This window comes from Etheostoma cragini, chromosome 7, assembly GCF_013103735.1.
Source record: "Etheostoma cragini isolate CJK2018 chromosome 7, CSU_Ecrag_1.0, whole genome shotgun sequence".
Classification (NCBI taxonomy): domain Eukaryota; kingdom Metazoa; phylum Chordata; class Actinopteri; order Perciformes; family Percidae; genus Etheostoma; species Etheostoma cragini.
This window is the reverse complement of record NC_048413.1, coordinates 18,161,106-18,183,068: the sequence shown is the minus strand read 5'-3', so window position 1 is coordinate 18,183,068 and position 21,963 is coordinate 18,161,106. Positions and strand designations below refer to the sequence as shown.

The window sequence follows — 21,963 nt, the reverse complement described above, 5'->3', positions numbered from 1 at the left end:
CAAAGAAAAAAGAGCTGGAGTCGGCTGGAAGAGGGAGTGTGGGGGTACGACGCGCACATACGGACAGGTGTCTCAGATGTGAAGTCTCTTGGGTTCTGAGAGTCATTGAGATGCCTTATTATATCCTGATGGTGACGGAGTGACAGACGCTCCGTGAGAATGTGGGGTTGAATACAAGTCACTACATCAAACCCCATCTAATACATATTCATTTCATTTGATGGACCCTTCCCCCCTCCCGCCTTACTCACTCTCTGAAGTGAGTGTTTATGTGTGTCTCTGTGTGTGTGTTTGTATTGTGGTATTCTGCAGCCTTGAGTTTTTCAGTGTTGCTCTCGCATGCACCTGCATATGAGTGTGTAGCCAGGTGCATGCACCTGTGAGCAATTACTGTATGCACACACACACCTGTTTATCCATGTGTATACATCCGTTTTACAGCAATAGTGTACTTGTACCTACTAAAATATAATACATTTCAGTATATCATTCCCAAACCAGAAGGTCCCGCTACAGCAAAATGTGTCATAAATCAGCTTAATTGTTGCGGAGAAGGTAACATATGTCTAGTGTTGCATTGCAACAAGCCCAGGCCAGTCTGCTTTAATTACTGCGCTGGCCAGTCCAACATGCGTTTCCACTGTATTCTGACAGTGATCCTGTATGGTAGTCAATCAAAATGTGTCTGTACTGGTGACACAGACAATGTCTCTCTGTGTTCAGTCCTTTCAGATATAAGTCTTATTTTACAGTAGTATTTAGTAGTATTCCGTACTGAAAGCTTTACATCTGTATTGATGCTGTCTTAAGTCACTGCTGATACAAACATCACATCCTGCTGCTGCTTCACATTAAAAGCTTTTCTACAACAAAAAAAGCAAGAGGCTTTTATTGTGAAGCTGCTATAGGAAATATAAAATGCTTATCGTCAAGTAAAGGTATCTTTAATTACAGTGCCATTTTCTAATAAAACGTACAAGCAGAAACACACAGTGAGCCGTTGAATGAAGAGCTGCACGTGACAGGCTTTTCTGCAAACCAGCACACCTCCAACAACGTATTGTATCGATATCATGCCGTGCAGTGCAGAGGAAAAAAACGTCTTAAATGGTCAGTTGTTCACAGCTCAGCAAGACTATTCCCGCCATTATCAAAAACTGGCATGTCTTGAGCAGCTCAACCAAGTGCTGGTTTTAGCTGGTGTCATTTGAATCATTGCCAGAAGCCTGAGGAGGTAAAACTATCCAGTCATCCACAATAATAAAAAAATAAAAAAGATCAGAGAAAAGTTCTCACAGTATCTCGTGACTTGTTGGATTTATCTCACGACCCTTTTGAGTTCCTGATCACCATGTTTGCAACCACTGTCCTAAACTGTCAAACATTAGACAGACTAGTGTCCAACCTCCCTGTGTCACATAGTAAGATTTTTCATCTCACACCTGATTTGGAAAGACAAATGCTTTCAGCTTCTATATTTTTGATATAGTGTTTCAAAAATAACACAAGCAGCGAGAGGTCAAGGTGGCACACTTCCAGTTGGTGGTTGTGTCGAGCAGAGCGTTGAGCGAAGTGACAGCTTCTGTCAGTGGCTTTCCGGGAGAGGAGGCGAGTGAGCAGGAGAGGATGAAGTAGGACAAGCAGGAAGGAGTGCCCTGTTTATACTCTGCATCCCAATAATGCTTGACAGCCTTCTTTCTGTATTCCTGTTCTTACTTGATATAATAAAGACCATACTACAGTGAGTTATGAACGTCAAACGGTAGGAGCTGTGTTGATCCGTTCAGGTTGATTTTAGCAGTAAGCATTTATTTCATGGTCTGCAGTCTTAGTGGAAGATTTGAAACAAATAGGTGATTTTAATGTTTCTGTCTTTTCAAATATTCTTGAAAAACTATAAATAAATAAGAAAATCAATGGTTCACATCTGACAATCACTGACTTAATTTGCTTTGGTTCAGACTCAGTCTTTAGGGCAAAACAATACAATGAAAATCAACTGATGACCAGTGTCCATTTATCTGACTGGTCTTCCTTAAAAAACACCACGAATAAGCTCATTCTGTGGTATAATTGTTGCAATCCAGAGTGCTACAAAAACCAGCCTTAAGCCTTTTATTAGCCATATGGAGAGTGCTACAGGCCTGGCTGGTTAGAGAAGGAAATGCAGTGCTGGATGGGTGCCAAATCCTCAAGGAGATAGCAAGAGAAATTCCTCGCTTTTAATTAAGAATTTAATACTGAGACGGCTAATAGTGATTAGTATGTAATTAAAAGCTCCAGCAGTGTTACACATACAAGTTAAATTATTATTTGCATGTATGTGGGCTGTGTGAGTGTGTATATATTTTTATTTGCGTGCATGTGTATGGAGGGAGCCTTAAAAGGACACTGTGCTCATAAACTCGATTTGTTCTCCAAATGATATATGATATCCAAATGATAGCTCAAACAGTTTAAAATACAAATACAAATGGGGTGGAGGAGAAGTGATAAAGTGATCAAAAGTGATTCATAAGGATATATGTGGCAAAAGGGATGACCACAGTTAAAAATCTCATCAAAAATTTTTATTACTTTGTTATTCATGATAAAAACATTATGATAATGATTATTTTATCAGGTGTTTTTATGTTACAGAAGTATCATTTATGACATTTCTTACTTATTGTTTTTCCTTAATCTCTGTCTTACAAAAAATATGTATGCTTAACTGTGACATGATGAATTCTGAACAACACTCTGTATGTTCTACCTTCAGTAGTAAAGCGCCATCTATACACTTTTATTACTTAGGTTTCCAATGGGATTGAGACATTGTTTATTTTAGCTTAAAATTTCCTTTTATCATGGTTGTTTTTAAACACACCAACACACTTGAAATGTATTGAGAAGCCAAGGTAAAGATTAAAGGTAAGGATTCTGGCAATCTTTTGCCGTTTTGTCACTGAAATTGGTATTTCATTCTCTAAAAGGTTGATTACATTTGATATCAGATACGAGCTTTGATAGCAAAATGTCAAAAAACATAATTTAAAAGGTTTAATGAATGACAAGGAATCTTTATTGTATATCACAATTTTGAACATGATGTCGAGAGGGAGACTTTGACCTTGAGACACAAACACGCATACACACACACACACATCTTGACAGCAAATTGGTCTAGCGTGACATGTAAACTGGGAATGCTGGGGCACATGTAAGAGTTCTGTATGTGTTGCCTAGTGACTAAGGGGGTCAGCACAGAGTCAGAGGTAAGACTCAATAAACAGATGGCTGTGGCATTATCCTCTTCCTGAAATGACTCTCAGGAAAACCAAACAAACGCATCATTTTTCACACATTCACAAGCACTACATCCTGTAGATGTACATACACACTCCGTTTCCCACAGATTGTCTCAAAGCTGAATCACAACAAGCACAGTTTGGTGGTGAATTTTTTCAGTTGAGCTCAAAAGAGACAAGCTCAGGAGCCTAGGTGTAGCTACAGCCACATTATGACTCCCAGCACCAAATTAAAAAAGCCTTTCTCCACATACGTGAGTACACACGTGGTGACACCGTGCACCGACCTCCACTGAGCTCAGTCGCAGATCTCCCACAGAACAGGCGGGAGAGGAAGGGAGCCAGAATAATGGCCTAGTGCTGATTCATATCAGGTGATTGTCTGTGACATGTGGAGTTCAGCCAAAGGCCAAAGGCCATTGCGGTAGCGCTGCCCTTTACGTCACATTAGGCCTTGCTAATTCGCAGGCAATTAGCCTGGCTGCATGGGAGCTTGCCCAAGGCAACGGGGGTCGCAAGAGAGCAAGTTCGTCAGCCCAGACTGCAAAAACCATTTGGTGAAGGTACAGGTGAAAGTATTGCATTTCTCTCAGGGGGTTAGAGAGCGAGCTTTGAATAACCAATATTTCCCATCACACTCAGCCTGAATAAAATAGAGCAGCATAGAATACAAATTAACCGTACATGCTTTTTCCTTTAATCAATTCAACAGTTAGTCTGACTCTTAAAATTGCATGTTTTGTCCGACCAGAAGTCTCTATCTTAAGATATTCTATGATGATATCAAAGAGCAAATAATTTGGCTGAAACCAGTGAATGTTTGCTATCTTTTCTTGATAAGTGACTTAAATCCATTATCAAAATTGTTCTGTTGATTAACTTAAAGTTTCAAAACTAATTAGATTAAATAGAATAGAAAATAATTTGGGGTTCACACCTGCTGCATTGCCAAATCGGACCAGAGGCGTAAAGTGGGGGTGCCCTTCCCTACTTCCTAACCCCTACTTCCTGACTTCATCTTGCCCGTTGTCAGGCCAGTGGAATAAGGTGGGGGAGCCAAGACAGTTGATCAGACCACACCCATTTAAGAACTGTGACATCATTTTGATCTCAACTATACACCCGTACAGTTTTTTGACTGCATCTTGCACGGTTGTCGGGCCAGGGACGTAAAGAGGGCCCCTTGCTTGGACCACACCCATCTTCAAAATTGGCCTTCATTTTCATCTCAACTACACACTAAAATATATATTACATAGAAAATATATATACAAAATATTAAATATAGACACATTTTCAGTGAAAGAAATGGGATAAATTTAAATTAAAAAACAGTAGATACTCAGAAGGCCTTTTCATTGTTTATAAAAGATGTTGCGCAGGTTTACAACTCTCCAATCAGTGCCTTTGAAACACAAATTGTCCAAACCGTGGATAACTCCAGCTATCACAAAGTCATTGAAAACAAAAATAGATTATATAGAAAATACCTTCTTTGTCCTACCCATTTAATCTGTTGCAATTTAAAAAATACAGAAAAAGACCTAATCACGTCATAAGAGAAGCAAAAATCCACTATTATAATGTGAAAAAAAGAAGATGCATAAAAACAATGCTTCTTCTTTGTGGAGAACCATCAACTGTATTCTTAATAAAAAAACATTCTAAAAGCAGTTACCAAATGAATTTAAGATTGACGATTCTATTGTCTCTATACTGAGGGTCAAAGATATGGAACAGTCTTCCCACTTCACTCATTGAAGTTTGTAAAGAACAGGTTAAACAGAAAGTAAAATTGTTGCTCCTAAGTTATCGGGATTTTCCAAATGGGTTTGTGGTCTAAATGTAATTTTAAATTGTTTTATACAAAGACATTTTATGTTTGTTTTTTTACATAATAATCTATACATGTTTTTAAATTTTTAGATTGCCACTTATTAAACCCCTTGAGAGTTTTTTGCCAATTGTCCATCACATCTTTTTGTGAAACGTATAACACTGTTTTAATGTTTTTTGTTGGGAAAATAAAATAAATCAAATCAAATCACACTAGAGGATGGATACCCAACCAGAGTGCAATGGGCCCCAATGGGCCAAGCCTGGGTTTGGACAGATATTTAGAAATGATGGTCGGGTTTGGGTCAAGCTCGGTCACATCAGCGCGATGAGGCATTTGTTGTTAAATGGTGCTATGAATCCTTTTTTAGAGAGCTTGGTGTGTGTGTGTGTGTGTGTGTGTGTGTGTGTGTGTGTGTGTGTGGAAAGTGAGCAGACGAGAGATAGAGTAAGAAAGAGGAAGCCGATGTGTAGATGCGGCTGAAGCAGAGTTGGTGGAATAGGTTTAAGTTTTTTTCACAGTGTGTGCGGTGTCCTAAATTAAACCCAGACTGAAAGCCAAGTCCATTCATTTGCTCACCAGAATTGGGATTTTAACCCTGATGTTATTACGCTAGATTCACGCTTTTCTTGCACAGATGTGATGCTATTGCAGTGGCAAAATCTGTCCACAGACATATGAACACCTGGCAAAGTGTATAAAAACTGCATCTGTTAGTTCACCACATATTGCCATAATGAAAAATATGAGCAAGCACATGCAGTTACAGACACACACACACACACACACACACACACACACACCCCCCCCCTAAAACTAAACTAAAAGCATAAAAGGAAAGCTAACTAACTGTAGGGCAGGTGGTGACGGTCAGTGTTTACAGTTTCTGATTGCAAAAACCCACCAAAAACTGATTAAATTATAGACAATAAAAGACAAAAACAAAGCAAAAAAAGAAACCCTTGTGTGGCTTTGGTCTTCCACTGCGTACTCACTCTGAGTAAAGGTGGACAATAGAGTGGAGGGACACGTGGGTGTGAAGGGGCTGTGAGGGGGATGCAGAGGGCAAGGGAAAGTAGATTGGTGTGCATTGTAGGACAAGGACAGAGAGAGTGAGAGGTTGGTAAAGATAACATAAAGGAGAAAATGCTGTTCCAGTAATATACAATCAGCGCTTTGCGCTTGTAGAGAAGCCTTGAAATTGATTTAATTAAAAAAAAAGCTATTACGTGTATTTTTTTGGCAAAATGGAAGTTATCACTGTATAGAATTCCTGAATCAATAAAGAAAAAAAATCGACTCACGGCACTGGTCACTCTGATCCTCAAGTGTGTGCAACAGGCTCCAACAGTCTCAACTAGAGTTGGGCAGAATCTAAATTTTGACACCGTAGAACCTCCTCCCTGTTTTACTGCGGTATACGGTATTACTGTGACTGATTAAAAGTTATGACGTGAGGCTCTGACGGCGTCACCAAACCGTTGGCTTGCTACACTGTTCAGAAACTGAATATCAAACACTATTACTGAAGCCCCTCTCCCTTGTCATTAGGTCGGAACCCAAAATGCAGACAAGTTTTGTTTCAAAAGAAGATGGAGGCAGCAAAAAAAAAAAAAACATCACTGGCTAAACTATTTAAAGATGGTGGGTTTGTCCGGGACACCCGCGTCTGTCACTAGCAATGATGACGCAGTGATTAGTGAAGATTCTCTCGGACCAATCATCAGTCTGCAGGTTTTCACGTCACCTTTTGGTATCGTCTCAGCTCGCTTAGAACCTTGACAGAGGTGATACTAAAAAAAAGGTCTGTTAGTAGGTAGAGTTGAGGCGAGTCAAGCAGGTACCATGTAATGAAAAAAAACGCCATAAGCTCCCCAGATACTGTATGTATAGCTTTCCACTGCCCGTACTACTTAGGATGGGTTTATATGCAGTAACTGAATTTCACTACATTGTATTTTATGTATGTGATGAGTAAGAATAAAGTTTGTTTTGTTATATGTTCACATGCGTGGCCAAAAATCTGATTCTGATGGAACAAAATGCAGAGAAGCTACACATTCTAAAACGTGGATGCTTCACACACAAACACACCTTCAACCCGGTGCAGAGCAGAGATACAATAACAACAGTTTTAAGGTGGGCACCCAACATTAGTGTCAAACATTTAGTATCCAACCAAATGTGAAGTATGGTAAACTCTGAAACCCTTCTGTTCCTGAGTTATGGCATTAAATACTGGCTAGAAAATGCAGTAAACAGTAAAGTACTTTAAAGTTGATCTTTGGGATATAAAATGCAATCACTTAATTATTTCATTCTTTTTACATTTGTGTTAACTTTCACTTTTTGTCAGAATTAGCGTAGGAATTCCTGATTACGACCAAAAATGTGTTTTGTGAGGTCACAGTGATCTTTGACCACCAAATTCTTATCAGTTCATCCTTGAGCCAGATGTAATGAAATTCACTCCAGGCGTTCCTGAGATATCGTGTTCACGAGAACGGGGCGGACATGAGGTCACAATTATCCTGACCTTTGATTACCAAAATATAATCAGTTAATCCTTGAGTCCAAGTCCCTCGATGTTCTCCTGAGATATTGTGCTCACGAGAATGGGACATACTGACAACCAAAAAACATAATGCCTCCGGCCACGGCTGTCGCCGACACGAAGGAATAGAAAATAATGTGGGCCTGATGCAACCCTGTTTGCATTCCACTCCAGTATACTGTATCTCCATTCCTTTGCTTACAAAACAGAAATGCTAGGCATGCATGTTGCACAAGATGAATTTAGGAACGTCAAGCTCCATAAAAAATGGCTTAAACATTTGTATGCTACTTAATTTCCTGTTTTTTTGGTTACGGATTCTAAACCTCCTCCACAGCTCCGGAGGAAGGTTCTCATTACTCCTCAGATGAAAAGAGCTCTCCATATTCATTTCTAGCTAAGACACAAAAATCTCACGACCTTGGAAAGCTACATGATTATACCAGCTAACTAGATTGTCTGTTTTATGCACTTGAAAGTGTGTGTGTGTGTGTGTGTGTGTGTATGTGTGTGTGTGTGTGTGTGTGTGTCCTGGTTTCAACTCTGCGCTCCTGCGCTCTAACATTATCATACAGAGCAGACGGAGTGCGTGTGCTGGGTAGTAAAACCCTCCTCTGCTCTCTGACAGTCTCCTCTCTCTTCTCCAACTCTCCCCCACCCTCATCTCCTCTCCCCTGCTGAGCTCCCCGTGTGTAATCTGCAGACTGCACACGTACACTGCCTACCTGAGTGGGGGTCTCTATGTGGGTTGGGTGTAGAAGCTTGTGTGTGTGTGTGTGTGTGTGTGTGTGCACGCATGTGTGGCAGAGGGTGAAGGAGACAGCAAACAGGACAGACCACGTATGAGGCGTTTTCTGAAAACTCACGCGTTTGCTGTCTGTACATTCAGAAAACACGAATTTCCAAGCGTGTGCTTGCAACGTGTGAGTCGACTATGTCTGCTGAACGTGGCAGCCAGACAATCTCTGTGTCTGCGTCCCACTGTTTGCAGCTGACAGCAATCACCTGAACTGGAATGAACCAGACTTATGTAACTTTCCCTGTGACGGCAATGGCTGGTGTAGAACAAGCCCCACTGTTTTGAAGCGGGTCATCCAGAAAGCAAAGGTTTACAGCTTTTCCTCAAGGACTAAGACAAAAATGTGACTGGTGTTTTAACTTGAAGTACTGCTTAATTTGTTCCCTTACATGCTACTAAAACGCAATACAATTTTGGGTTTTGTATCTCACAACAAACTCTCTGCACTGATATTCTGAATTAATGCCAAAGCGTGAAAATATAGCTACTTGAATGCAGACACACACACAAATCAATGCATCTTGAGGTGTAACACCCAAATACATCCAGCAGGAGAAAGCAGTCATGAGCTGCAGCGAGAAAAAGCCTGAATGGTCTTAATAACCCCTATCCTCTCTCTCCGAACAGGAAACAAATTGATTGAAACCTACATGCAGGTAAGAAGCAGTGCCAACCCAACCTGGCTTTTATCATAACCTTTTAGTCTCAGTTTCTGGCATGCATCTCTGCTCATGAAATGGTGTGTGGAAGATTATAGACGGGGAACAAAAACAGGTTTGTGAAAGGAAAAGCAGAGAAGAGAGGAGTTAGTGACTAAGAGAGGGTGGGATTGGTGGAGTGCAAGTGTTTGGGAGATGAAGATAGAAAGTGAAAGAGATAAATAATGAGAGAAGAACAAAAATGTCCCCACTCCCAGAAAAATGAATTGGTTGATAGTTTGTAGACAGCTTTTTCAATGTGTCAGTGGAAGGACTATATCCATCCCCTTCTTCACTAATAAGGTAGAGAATCCCCGAGACACAACCTTGGGGACCTATTCATTCGTCTCAAATAACACAGCCACCTTTCTGCTCATATTAGCCAGGATTTGAACAGCTGCATTTACATAAGGATATAATAATGTTGTGTGAATGAGACCAAACACTTTTGTCAATCATTTCTGGTTTACTGAAAGGTTTCTGTGCTCTTCAAGGCAACCACTCGATTAGATTTGTGCAGTTTGAGCACGAGCAATAGGGTTGAGGTTCGAAAGCATTTGATCAGTCCAGTTTCAAATCCATTTGTTGACTCCAAATCTAGGTTTAGCTGTGAGGAAGCAGGAGGATGCATCTTTTTATCATTCATCAGAATCAGATCATCTAGATTATATATGCCTTCTATGCTTAACATGGTTGTCGAAAGGCTGCACGACACTTTGCAGCCAATCTCGCCGCTTCAGCAGCCAGAGTGAACCCGGTATAATATCTGTGAATCAAATTCCAAAAAGTAATTGTCATTTAGTAGCATCAGCCTTTTAAATAAACTGAAGTCTTCTAATATTTTCTCTTACAGTGATTATGAGCAACCATAAGATCAGGAGCGGGAGAGAACCCGGATTCATTTGGATCCACCAGCGTATTAGATATGTTGACAAACAAGCCTGAGACCAGCTATAGAAGCTTAACACTAAAAAGCCACACTCCATGTCACATAGTTTCTCTTTTTTGTCTCGTCTTACCTTCCAGCCGCTGCCTGCCTCTCGGTAGTAGGGGAAGTTGTCACAGATCCACTGGTAGATCTCACTGAGGGTCATCCGTTTGCGTGGCGAGCCGTTGATTGCAAAGGTGATCAGGCTGGCGTAGCTGTAGGGCGGTTTACCGTCTCTGTGCTGTGCAGCTTCCTCCTGGTCCAGCGTTGTGCCGGCGTCCAGATGGGCAATTTTCTTGCCAGGCACGTGCCCATGATGGTGACCGTGGTGGTGGTGGCCATGGTGTTGGCCGTGGTGGTGTCCCGCATCTGCCTTCTGAATGGCTGCCCTCATGTTGAGCTGGGGGAGCCAGTCCATTGAGGTCAGGCTGCTCTCCAGCTCAGAGGTCATGGTGCTTGTAGTCCGAGGGGTCAAAAGGAAAGGGTGAGAGGCTCAGCAACGTGGCGTATGAAGGATCTCCTCTTGGTTCACTGAATGGGTGCTGTGCAGAAGCCTTGGCTCAAGTCTGGAAGAGCAGGAGGTTTGTTTACTACGCCTTTTCATCTCCTTTTGCTGGAGCAGAAAGCACACTTGGCAGAGACACAAAGATGTTAACTCACACATGACTTTCCACCTACATTGTAGCTTTGTATATGGAAAACTAAATATTTTGGCATGGTCATCACTTGGTCTTTAACACTGCACATAAACATGATCTGCACTGTGAGCTTTATATAAGAAAAAAATTAATCAGACAGTTATATAACATCAATTGAACAGTAAAAAGCAAAGCAGTAAGGGGGAAATAAGTATGAGTTAAGTGTCTTACTCTTCCCATTCCTTTCCATCTTTCTTTGGGCCAAAGCATCTGGGGAAGTAACCAAAGTGAAAGGTAGAATCCTTCTCTCGTGCATGTTCACAAGTTCTTCATTTAGCCAGTGCGATGGCCGCTGCTGCAACGCACAAACACAAAACCACACAAGACGGTGAGCTTGCACTGCCAGACAGCTTTCATAAGATATTAATATCGCACAACCGCTCAACTGGCCTCGGCATCTGTCCAACCCGATTAAAACTCTACTCTCTTTCTCTCACTGTTTTCTGTCTATCTGGATTGCCTCTTACTCTCATTCTCTCCAAAATGGAAATGGCAATTGGATCTGCAGAGTGACTAAAAGCTGGGGAATTGTTTTCACAAGTGCCTGCCAAATGGGGGGAACAGCTCGGGAGGAATTCCTTACCTCTAGAGGAGCCAAAAGGCTCGTCCCCTTTCCTCTCTGTGTAACACCCCCCCAACACTGTGTTTCTATTCTCTGACTCTAGACTCTCCCGTCAAGTCCATGACCCCCCCCCCCCACCCCAGCCTCTCAGATCCTGTACAGACAAAACACACAATGAAAAAACTCAAGAAGCCCCAAAATTTTAATTTGGTAGCTATTTTTAGAGCGGCACTTAACTTAAAAATGTGGCCCGTGCAAGTAGGAAAGGAACAGTTCTTTTGTTCGTTTTTCGGTGGTGGGGGCTTTTGCAAATACTTTTATCATGATTCAGGAAGAAACAACAGAGACAATCGCATTTGGTGCATAAGAGACAAAATACTGTCGTTCTGTACCTTCCTCACTGAAAATTCGTAGATTTGTCACTCCTGGACTGAAAATGTCATGTGAGAGTGAAGATGTTGCATTCAGACCACACTCTTTCAACAAAGAAAATTGCCTTGTTTGATGCCTTTGGATGATAAATTCCCTACATTCTGCGTAACGCAGGTAACCTACGAGTTTTACAGTGAAGTTATGGTGGGTCAATGTCAGTGAATAGTTAACAACGGCTGAATGGAAACAGCCTCCTAAGGATACAGAAATCTACATCTAAACTTTCATCTACCATCCCATGCAGTAACCTTCACTTGTCCTTGAACGATAAAGCGTGTTGGCCCACGCATTTTCCATTCATTCTCACTGTATAAAATCAAGGTGGGAGAAATCCAATGAGCCTGCCTACCAGCAGCAACACAAACCCCTGTCTCTCTTTCCGCCAGTCCCCCTGGAGAGCCCGATACACAAGGATGAAAAAGAGGCAGGGAAGTACTCAGCTCCCGCAAAAACCTTGCTTAATTACAAGTAGAAAAAACAAATGTTTAGCAGCAGACTCATTAAGCCAAACAAGCCAGGCAGTGGGACTACGGGAAGGAAAGAGGAACAGAGAGACGAGATATGCCCGAGATATGAGGCCTCTTGCACAAAACCACCCCCATCTCCTCCTCAAGGCCCTGCCACTGTGGGAGAGGCCATAGCCAACCCCCCTCTTCCAAATCCCAGGAAGCCATCTTAATTAGTGCAACTTTTTTTTTTCTTCATTCTTCTTTTTTTTTTTTTTCGCTGAAGGGAAGGTAGCATTGCTAGCTGCAGTGGTGGTGGGAATGCGGGGATGGGGGTGGTGACACACAAGACACAGAACAACAAGCACTTATTTTCCCCTCATTAAAAAGGAGGCTCAGACTGCAAATCTGTCTGCCACAAGCCCTGACCTGCTGTGCTGCTGTTGCTGAGATGTTAGGGAGCGTGGGTTGGCTGCATGGTGGCACGGTGTAGCTTCGCACCGCTAGCCTGGTGAGGCATCGGGATGATGGCTTATAGAAGAGAGCGAAAAGAGGGGCATGACTTGGCTTCTAGGGAGAGGGGCCCTACTGGGTGGGTAGACGCAACCAATTACCTAGTCGACTCAGTCAGCTGGTCCCACAATGACTGGGCTAACCTGAGCACTGGGCCTTTTGTTTCTGATATCTGCCATATTTCACATCAGTCTCGGAGGCTCACATGATTTCAGGGGAGAAAAAGGATCACTGCAGAGATGACAGCTTTCAGTATTATATCTCTGCTTATCTTTACATGCTATCGGTTTTCTATAGAAAATGCACTGTATTATACTATATGCATAGTTGCTGAGTGCTTAAATCTCATCTCTCATCTCAGGTAACTGTTCATTAATATGTGAGTGTACTGAAACAGAAACATGTGGGAGAGAGCAAATTAACCCTTCTGTCTTCGTTGATGTTCCTTCGGGCAAAATCCAACATTTTGGGCGACACATTTGGATCCAAATCCATACAGTCTATTGGTATTAATGCAATGCAATTCACTTTGAACACTATACTTTTATGGTTAACTTTATGACAACAAAATATTTCTGTTTACCTTTAGATGATTGAGTTTAATGCAGATTAATTTAAAGTAAATTTGATTACAGTTCAGAAAGTGGTCCCTGAAAGGGTTCTCCTGGCTGCAGGGCAGGAGAGTACTAATTGTAATGCAGTGGTACAACCCCACAAGATTCCACTCAGTATCATTGATCAGGAAATAAAACGTTACCAACCAGACAAAGTTCAAAGAATTGAAGTTCAACAGAAAATAAAAGGTAGCAAAGTGAGTATAAACTGGCAGCTGATCATACAGATGTAGGAGTGTTTGATAAAATAGTTTAAATGCTTGTAGTATGAATGTGCATGGAACACACATTTTCAGAGATAAACAGTTAACTTACATTAGTAGGTATCAAAAGTGGTTCAAATTCTGGAAAAAGGAGAAAATGTGGCATCTCACGTACAAGTTAACGGTAGTAGTTAAAGGTTTTGAGCTATTACCTAGCAGTCCCAGAAAATATTACAAGCATTAATATGAAAAGAAGAGCAATGATTTGGATGTTTATGAACAAAATCTTTCTCCCCCAAAGAATTTAAATACATCACTTTTTGCACTGTGGATGGAGCTTTCATGACTGGGAACATTGTCCCTTTAAAAGAGTTGAGGGTCTGTGTGCGTGTGATTGAATGTATTCACCAATTAGACTTTGTAGCTGTGATGCACTCACTCAGCTGTATGCATCACTAACAGTTAACAGTCCCCTGCTGCTAGCAGGCTTTTAGACTAGAGAGAGGCTTTACAGTTCTGCATTTTAATAGAGAACTTTGAATGGAGTGACAGGGGATGGGTGAGAGAAGGGGGGAGGACGCCAAAAGAAAGAGGCATCAAAATATTTTCAGAGGAAAATGAAGTAATGACAAAATACCCACCTGGAGCGTGCAGAGTAGGGGTTTCTGGCACAAACTGCCTTGGCATGGGTAAGGCTAATGTGTCAAAAGAAAGTCTGTAAGCATGCTGAGCGCTGTCATGTCTTAGAGTGGGGGCCATTCAAAGGAAGGAGGAAAAGGTCCAAATAGCAGTATTGAACATCTTAATTACTTTCTGCTTCAGCGCCAGAAAACATGCCTGTGAAGAGGTTCAATTATAAAATATCAAGGAAAATCAGCTGCCCTTATGGTGGCTGCTTGCTCTCTCAATGGAGCTGGCTTAGGCAATCATCGTTGGTACTGTCTACTTATTCTCAAAGGAGACCTGGAGAGGGATATGTAATGCACAGTTTCAAACTGAGATACATTGTATGGCCTTACTACTTTAAGTGAGTGGTCAGGCAAATAAATGTTTGAAAAGAAACATAAGATTGGGGCAAAAGAGGGATACGGAGAAGAGGACAATCATTTACCCCTGACAGGACAGCACTTTTGTCACTGGCCCATGTCAACCAAGTCAATCAAATGACATCTCAAATGAAACTTACCCATTTACACAACATTTACCAGGTCTGAAAGAACATCTGATTGAAAGATGGCAAGGAAATCAGTAGGATCTACTGAATCCCCGAAGGCCTAGAGTAAAATATTTAGCTCACTAAGCCCACACAAACCCCTGAAAAACATCTGCCAAGGTAGAGGTAGTAACCCAGAAGACTTACTACTGCCGACTAGGAAAAAGCGATCACAATTCTAAATTCTGACAACGGCAAAGTTAAAAAGGCATTTTTTGTCATAAATAAAACATAGGAGTGCAGCATTCTGGCAAACTCCCCCAACTAAAGGTCCCAGGGGAGAGATGGGATGCTGTTTGTGAACTCACGCTTTGCACAGTAAAGGGGGCTATAGCACTGCGTCACCACGACTCAAACTACATTCCCACATCCAGTCCTATTCAGCAAGGACTAGTCCTGTTTAAAAATTCATTAATTTACAGCAAAAATAGATTAAAGAACCCAACTGCACCAACCTAAAAAGTTTGGCTTGTGAATAACATTAATAATTGAAGCGAGTATCCAAAACCTAGAGGCCCTGGCTCAGAGGCATGGCTTAGGTTTTGTTGCGCTTTATAATGGAGAGTAATTTACATTTTTTAGAAGTATAACAGCTTTTTGATGCTTGTTTATAATAACATTGTTTTACATGCAAATTGGCTTACAATTGTTAATCATTAAAACATAACCAGGAGAATGCAACAACACTCTCAGCTTGTGTAAGACGCAGGCTCTACATTAGGTTCACAATGGAGAATTTGCACTGAACTCTTGTCGCTTGAAGCACCGCTGCTGAGTTTAATCCAAATGACAGCCCTTTAAAAGTGATCATCCCCCATTTTATCTTTTACATCTTTCTCTTTCAAATCATAGCAACACTTTACTAACAGAATCAAAGAGGATTTTGACAAGATAAAAGGATTTGCTGCATTTGAATCCAAAATGATGTGTACTTTCCTGGGGACAAGACAAAAATCACACAGACTGGGAGCACTCAGGGAACTAAAAGGTACTTAAAAGGAGATTAAGTCTGCTCTAATGCTTTCACCTGAAGATTTTGCTGAGGTACAGTATATAGGTAAATCAATAACGAAGGAGTAGCTGATTTGGGATGAAGGATCCACATTCACTCACTTGCAGGGCTTTGGTAATGACTTCTAATATCAAGTTGCTTCAATAATCACTTTTCTAAATGATGATTTAAACAGCTGGTAAGTTTTAAAAAATTGACCTTGTAGTTGACTGATAATTATAGAGGCAGATTAGAGGGCTTCTAGCTCAAACAAATGAGACCTCTTCCTCACCTCTTTTAATAGCTATGGCAAAATCTTTGAGCGTGCCACTTTACCAACAGCCGCTCTGGCGGAAGTGTTCACAATAAACTGTAGAAGATGTTTGCAGGCATCGATCCAACTGAAGAGAGTGGGTGTTGGTACTTGATAAAAGCATATTCTTACTTAGTAAGTCCTTAAGTACACAGATCTTCTTCCCATAGTTAAATGCAGATTCTGTATAATGGTAGCGGCATGAAAGGTGAGCTTATAGTCTGTCTGTTTACAGGGATCACTTTCTGAAGAGACCATCTTCAGATATGGGCTATTCAGCCCCTAGTGACGGTTTTGTACTTACGAGCTGTAAAAGATTAAGATTAAGATGAATGTATCTTATATTAGTCCCACATGGGGAAAATAAAATGTGCACTGTGTTGTTTTTACACACATGACACACAGGCCTGAATTACACACACATGCTCAGGACCTATACATGCATTAATGGAGAGATGTCAGAGTGAGAGTGTAAAAAAGACTTCTTAATGATACATGCTAACCCTAAATCAGGCTGGGGGTTTTTCAATAAAATGAACTTAGAGTAAACTGGATGAACACAGAAGGCTGTGATTGTGTTTTGATTCTATATGTACTTGAACAAATTTCTATAATAGATCTTTTTCATAGCAGACATGTTGACATGTCATAGTAGTAAAGGCACATGTGTATTCAAAACCATTGATGATGGCTGCATTCCACTTAGGAGAGGCCCTGGTAGTTTGTATGCTGACTCACTGAAATAGCTTACTGGGACACTTGATGGAATTGAGCCATCGTTTAGGTTATCAATTTCAGCTGTGCTTTTCCTACTATGACAAGTCAAAATGTCTGCCGTGAAAAAGGTCCATTACTATATTTATTTTCTCCCCAAAAATAAATACATATAAAAAAATTGTATATTTAGTTTGCAGACATCAGCTGCTTAACAAAGCACATCATGTCATAATTTGGGTCTTACCTATCATGTTTTATTATTATTATCATGTTTTAAAGGGTGGCAACTCATTCTTGGCAGACACTGAGAAGAATGACTGGCTGCCCAACTTTACTTATGAAGTCACACAAAAAGAATATCTTACATCACAATAAATATGGAGGAAGACATCATAAATCTCGACAGCCATGACTGAGTCATATACCAGTGTAAAAGGGTCAAACACTTTAAAGACTTTATATTTTTGAGGGTTGTATTCATTATTTAATAATTCTGTTTACAATTTGTCAATCTTATCTCATTGAGCTGCCTAAGCTATTTTTATTTACCGACCTTTCCTGTGCTGATTTAGTCACATCGCTCTTAATTGTCCTGCCGAGTTCCCATAGCCCGCCTTTGCTTGGTGTGGCAACTTGTGTGGCGCTATTTTACGGTTTTCTCTGATACAGTAATAATTTAAAAAAAATTGTTGTTACATTTAATGCACATTGTTTACCGACAGTAGTAATATGTTACGCCAACGTTTTTAAGTTCTTTTAACAGCTAACAGTTTTGTAGACAACTCCATTTCCCCACTGAAGTTTGCCAAGTGACAGGGCCACCTTTTTTGCATGTGACTCGCGTATCCTTGTCGGGATTTTGGCATCTATTTCCTTGTGTAAATTCTGTAACGTAAATCAAGGGCCAGATGTGAAGGGACCAACCTGGATTAATACAATATGTGTGTGTTGAATTGTCTTCCTACAGGTATGTGCTCTGTGGTAATTGTAATTATGTTTTTGCCTATGTTTAGTGACCTAACTCCATCTTATCACATTGGATTACATTTTTGATATTTTTCATGGTTTTACTTTACTTTGAGAGAGACAGTTAATGTTTTGTTGATTTAAAAAAAAAACGGTTTCATAGTCAGTTTTGCATTCAGCTAATCATTTTCTAACATTAGGAAACATACTGGCTAAGCCTTATGTCAACGTTCTGTACTATTTTTTTAAGTTGTATTGCTTGAGACATTATAAAGAAGTTTGCTCAGAGCGCTGCTTTGCATTGATGATCCAGATATGCAGTGACCAACCTGGAGGCAATATCTGTGTGTGTTTTGGTCTTCCAGCAGAAAATGGACTAAATGGAGGAAACTGGTCCTCCGAGCCTTCTCATCTATGCCCTAACTAAAATCTGTTCCTCAGGCACATGGAGTTCATCTTTATTAAAGAAACTCAAATGCATGTATACTATACACAAATAACCCTCAATTCAACTTTCAAATCATCACTACACTTGTTTCTTAGCATTTCATTTGCTGACATTGATGATAATTACAATGACCTTTCCGATGATAAAACAGAAATCAGTAAAACATTATGAGGGTTCCTTCTCTTCACGTTTCATGCAATTCTGCGTAACGTTTTAATGAGGCATTTAGGTCTATGAGTGATCTACTCAGAAAGTCTACAATGGCAATCAGCAGTGAGTGTGGCAGCTGTTTGGCAATTAAAAAGCCAAATTACCCTCAATCAACACCATTTACAAGCGCAAGTAAATCTCAGAGCAAATAATGATGAGAGAAATCTGTTCAGACAGCTATCATCTTGATAGGAGTTAGAGCCACATCCAAATCAGGAACAGGGTACTCTCTCAAACGTTCTCTCAGTCTGTCACCCACAAACACACACACACACACACACACACACACACACACACACACACTCCCCTTGTCTGTGTGTGTGGAGAGAAGAAATATATAGTATTGGCTGGCTCTCCCTACTGCAGCATGATGAAGCACACATTACAGTAGAAGAGGGTCTCCGTTCATGGTAAGCTTATAGTTTCTTTATGGAAAGAGTCTGCCGCTTTCCATTTGAGGCAGCCTATGGAAAATAAATCCATAGTGGCTGTGCATATCTGCACCATCACCAACTGTAAAACGTTGACTAGAAGTGACCTGCACTTTAAAAAAAAAAGAAAAAAAAAAGCAGGTGCTCAAGGGCAGTTATGGCATTTTACTGTATCTTCTATCTGCATCAGATAAATTCATTTCTTTTCACAAAAAGATTTGTCATTTTGTTGTATCTGTATCTAATATAAAGCAGACGTTAATGCCAATTCTGTAAAATATGTTAACTTTCAACAAAATGTTAACAAAAAAAGTGTAGTAAAACTGACTTGGTATTTTAAGTTATATCTTAATAAATTGTCTAAACTAAACATGGGAAGCAACTCAAAATGACACATCCATTAAAAAGTGTGCTGACTGAGAAAACCATGAAACATGCTCTATCTTCATACATCTATATACATGCACGCATACACAAGTAGACACAAATAAATCAACACTTATGGACCACATACAGTAAACCTATATTAAATATGTTATGCTGTGAAACTAATTTGGTTAGATATTATGAATCCCCTGAAGTGACTTAATCTTCCTTGTGTTACTACCTTTCCTTACAACCATCGAGTTCACATGTTTTAAACTTTGCAGTTGATACACTATGCTTTAAAGCTCATTTTTCCTTTGCATACAGTTACGTTGCAACTAATAAGGACTCTTTGAGCTTGGATTGTTGCTCGGTCAGGCTAAAAGCTTCCACTGATATTACTTATAAAGTGTCTTGAACACTAATAATGGTTCAATTGAACACCACTTCCTTCACAGCCTGTTACCTGACACCCCCCCACTCTCTGCATGGAGACTATTATTGAAAACTTAATATAAGTTGACTTTATCTGACGGACATTTGGGATTTAGACAAATGCTACAGTGTCATGCATTCATTCTGTGACAGGCAGCGAACTTGTCATAGCCAGTCAAGTAAAAACACTCATTTACCGCCAGGCTATATCACTATTTGTCACAAACATTCATGACTAACATTCAAACATTGCTATGCACAGACTACTCACCGTCGTAGGTGAACACGAACCGGCTCGATTTTCTTTTGTAACGTTACTCTGGCTCAGAAGCTCCACACGCCTATTCTGCACTTGAAAATTCCCCTCGGAGACAAAAGCCCTGGCGCTGTCACTCGGGCTGTATGCACGGTGCTCTGTCGGCGTCAAACTGACCGCTGCTGTGGTCGTTCGAAAGTCATGACGGACGGACTCGACCCGCAATTCGCATTTGCGCTCAACACCATGCAGATCCCGGGTCTCTGTGCACCGCTCCGCTGCTAAACCACCGGAACTACTTCCAACGCCAGCCGGAGCACGTTGAAGATAAATTCATGCACCACAATAGGAAAAATGAAATCACATCCACTTAACTAGTTCCCAATTTCAATCTGAATGACATTCTTTCAGGACACACGCAGACCATAATTATGTCTAGCATAAAGCCTAACTATAACAACTAAAAGTAAAAATGTGACATTATTATCATGATATTAGGTTTTTATCTCTGTTCATTAATCACCATCATCTAAGAATCCTCATTATGATTATTATTGTTATTATTATTTATATTTATATATTTAATTAAAAAATGGCAGGTATTTTGACTGTTTCGCTAGGGATAAAACACTGTCTGTGTGATATCCTGACACGAACAACACAGAATTATTGTGAAACATGCGTTCAATAACAATATTTTCACACTTGTCAAAGTGCAACAAACCATTTGCTGCAAATAGTGCCATTTAGTGGCACCTAATAAGCTGTTCTATTGTTCTGTTATTCATTAACAAAGGGCCTTGGTGGTGTATTATCTGTTACAATTGAGGTATTTCTCAGTTAGGATTCATGCCTGGAATTTGTTGATTAAATGCAGGGAGAAGCTGGATGTGAAGCACAGCGCACCCACCTGGACAGACATCAGCAGAGCACATGGTTGAAGCTGAAGATTTGGCCAGAGAGAGAAATTACATTTCTAACTCATCACTTCACATAGTCTCAAGGATGTGCATTCAAATGTATTGTCCCACACTGGTTAATTTGGCTGCAGTAGCCTACTGATATAGCTGGTGTTGCACAAAATGATTGCCCAAAACGTGGATTTTAAACCCTGAAGACATACAATCCTAAACAATTTGTGTGACTTGTGTTGTGCCAATCATGCAAACACACTGTTCTCTAAATACCTATTTTATACAAGACTATGCCAACATGCAACTAATGTAACATCATGTAAATGTTGTGCTTTGCGTGTAAATGTTGGATCTAAGTACACATTAGGAGTGACATTTGTATCTGAAAGTCACACACAGTTTTTCCCCCTCTCTGCATCGAATACACCCTCAAAGTTCTTGACTGGGATATTAACCACCAAATATAGCCTACGTACAACTCAATTCTGAGAATTAAAAGTAAAACCAACAAGGGCGTGTTTTGTAATAAGGAGCTGCTGCAGCGTCACTGTTACAGCCCTTCAGCGTAATTTCTTTACCGACAGCTTTTTCTTCTGTGAGTCTAAATTGTTAACTAAGTGGAAGTAGCAGTAGATATGTAAAGGCATGTCAGAGAGAGGAAAGACACTGGCACAAGCCTATGCAGACACAGCAGGATTCTACATTTTGCTTGGCATGTGAGCAAATCCCCCTAACACCATAGCTGTTTGCTGTAGAGTTCCCATACAGCTAACTCCATAATCCCATTATAAAGCCTGTAATTTGCATGTATCCAGATAAGATGAGTGAAATAATTCACTCGATTAAAAAGGCAGAATATAGTAACATAGTTGTTTGAAATACCTCTTTGTGGCTTATGCAAACCACATGAATTGATAAGTGATTGAACAATGCTATACAAATAAACTTAAAATGTTTAGGATTGTTTTGATGCTGGCAAGAAAAGCTTATGAAAAGAAGTAGATATTCAGCTTGGCTTGACTTGAAAATAACAGCAGTTTTGCTTATTGTTACTTCATTTGGACGTTTGAGCTTCAATGTGAAGAATGATGTATGTTCAGAGTTTGTTCTCACATATTTTTGCTGTAGG

The 21,963-nt window shown here is 40.4% G+C and overlaps 1 protein-coding gene across 4 annotated transcripts in view; it reads right to left on the bottom strand.

Moving 5' to 3' along the window:
• The window catches only part of LOC117948231 (forkhead box protein J3-like), a 53,614-nt gene extending 33,393 nt beyond the window's left edge, over positions 1-20,221 (bottom strand). For 2 of the 4 annotated variants that reach the window (XM_034877780.1, XM_034877783.1), the window contains exons 1-3: positions 19,936-20,220; positions 10,976-11,099; positions 10,198-10,672 (exon numbers count right to left, since the gene is read on the bottom strand). In XM_034877780.1, coding sequence (XP_034733671.1) covers positions 10,198-10,557 — 360 coding nt within the window. In that variant the 5' untranslated portion in view covers positions 10,558-10,672; positions 10,976-11,099; positions 19,936-20,220. Of the gene's footprint in view, positions 1-10,197; positions 10,737-10,975; positions 11,302-19,935 lie in introns of those variants that run through there. The other 2 variants (XM_034877781.1, XM_034877782.1) reach the window with 2 other exon arrangements.
• Between the last annotated feature and the right edge of the window lie 1,742 nt (positions 20,222-21,963).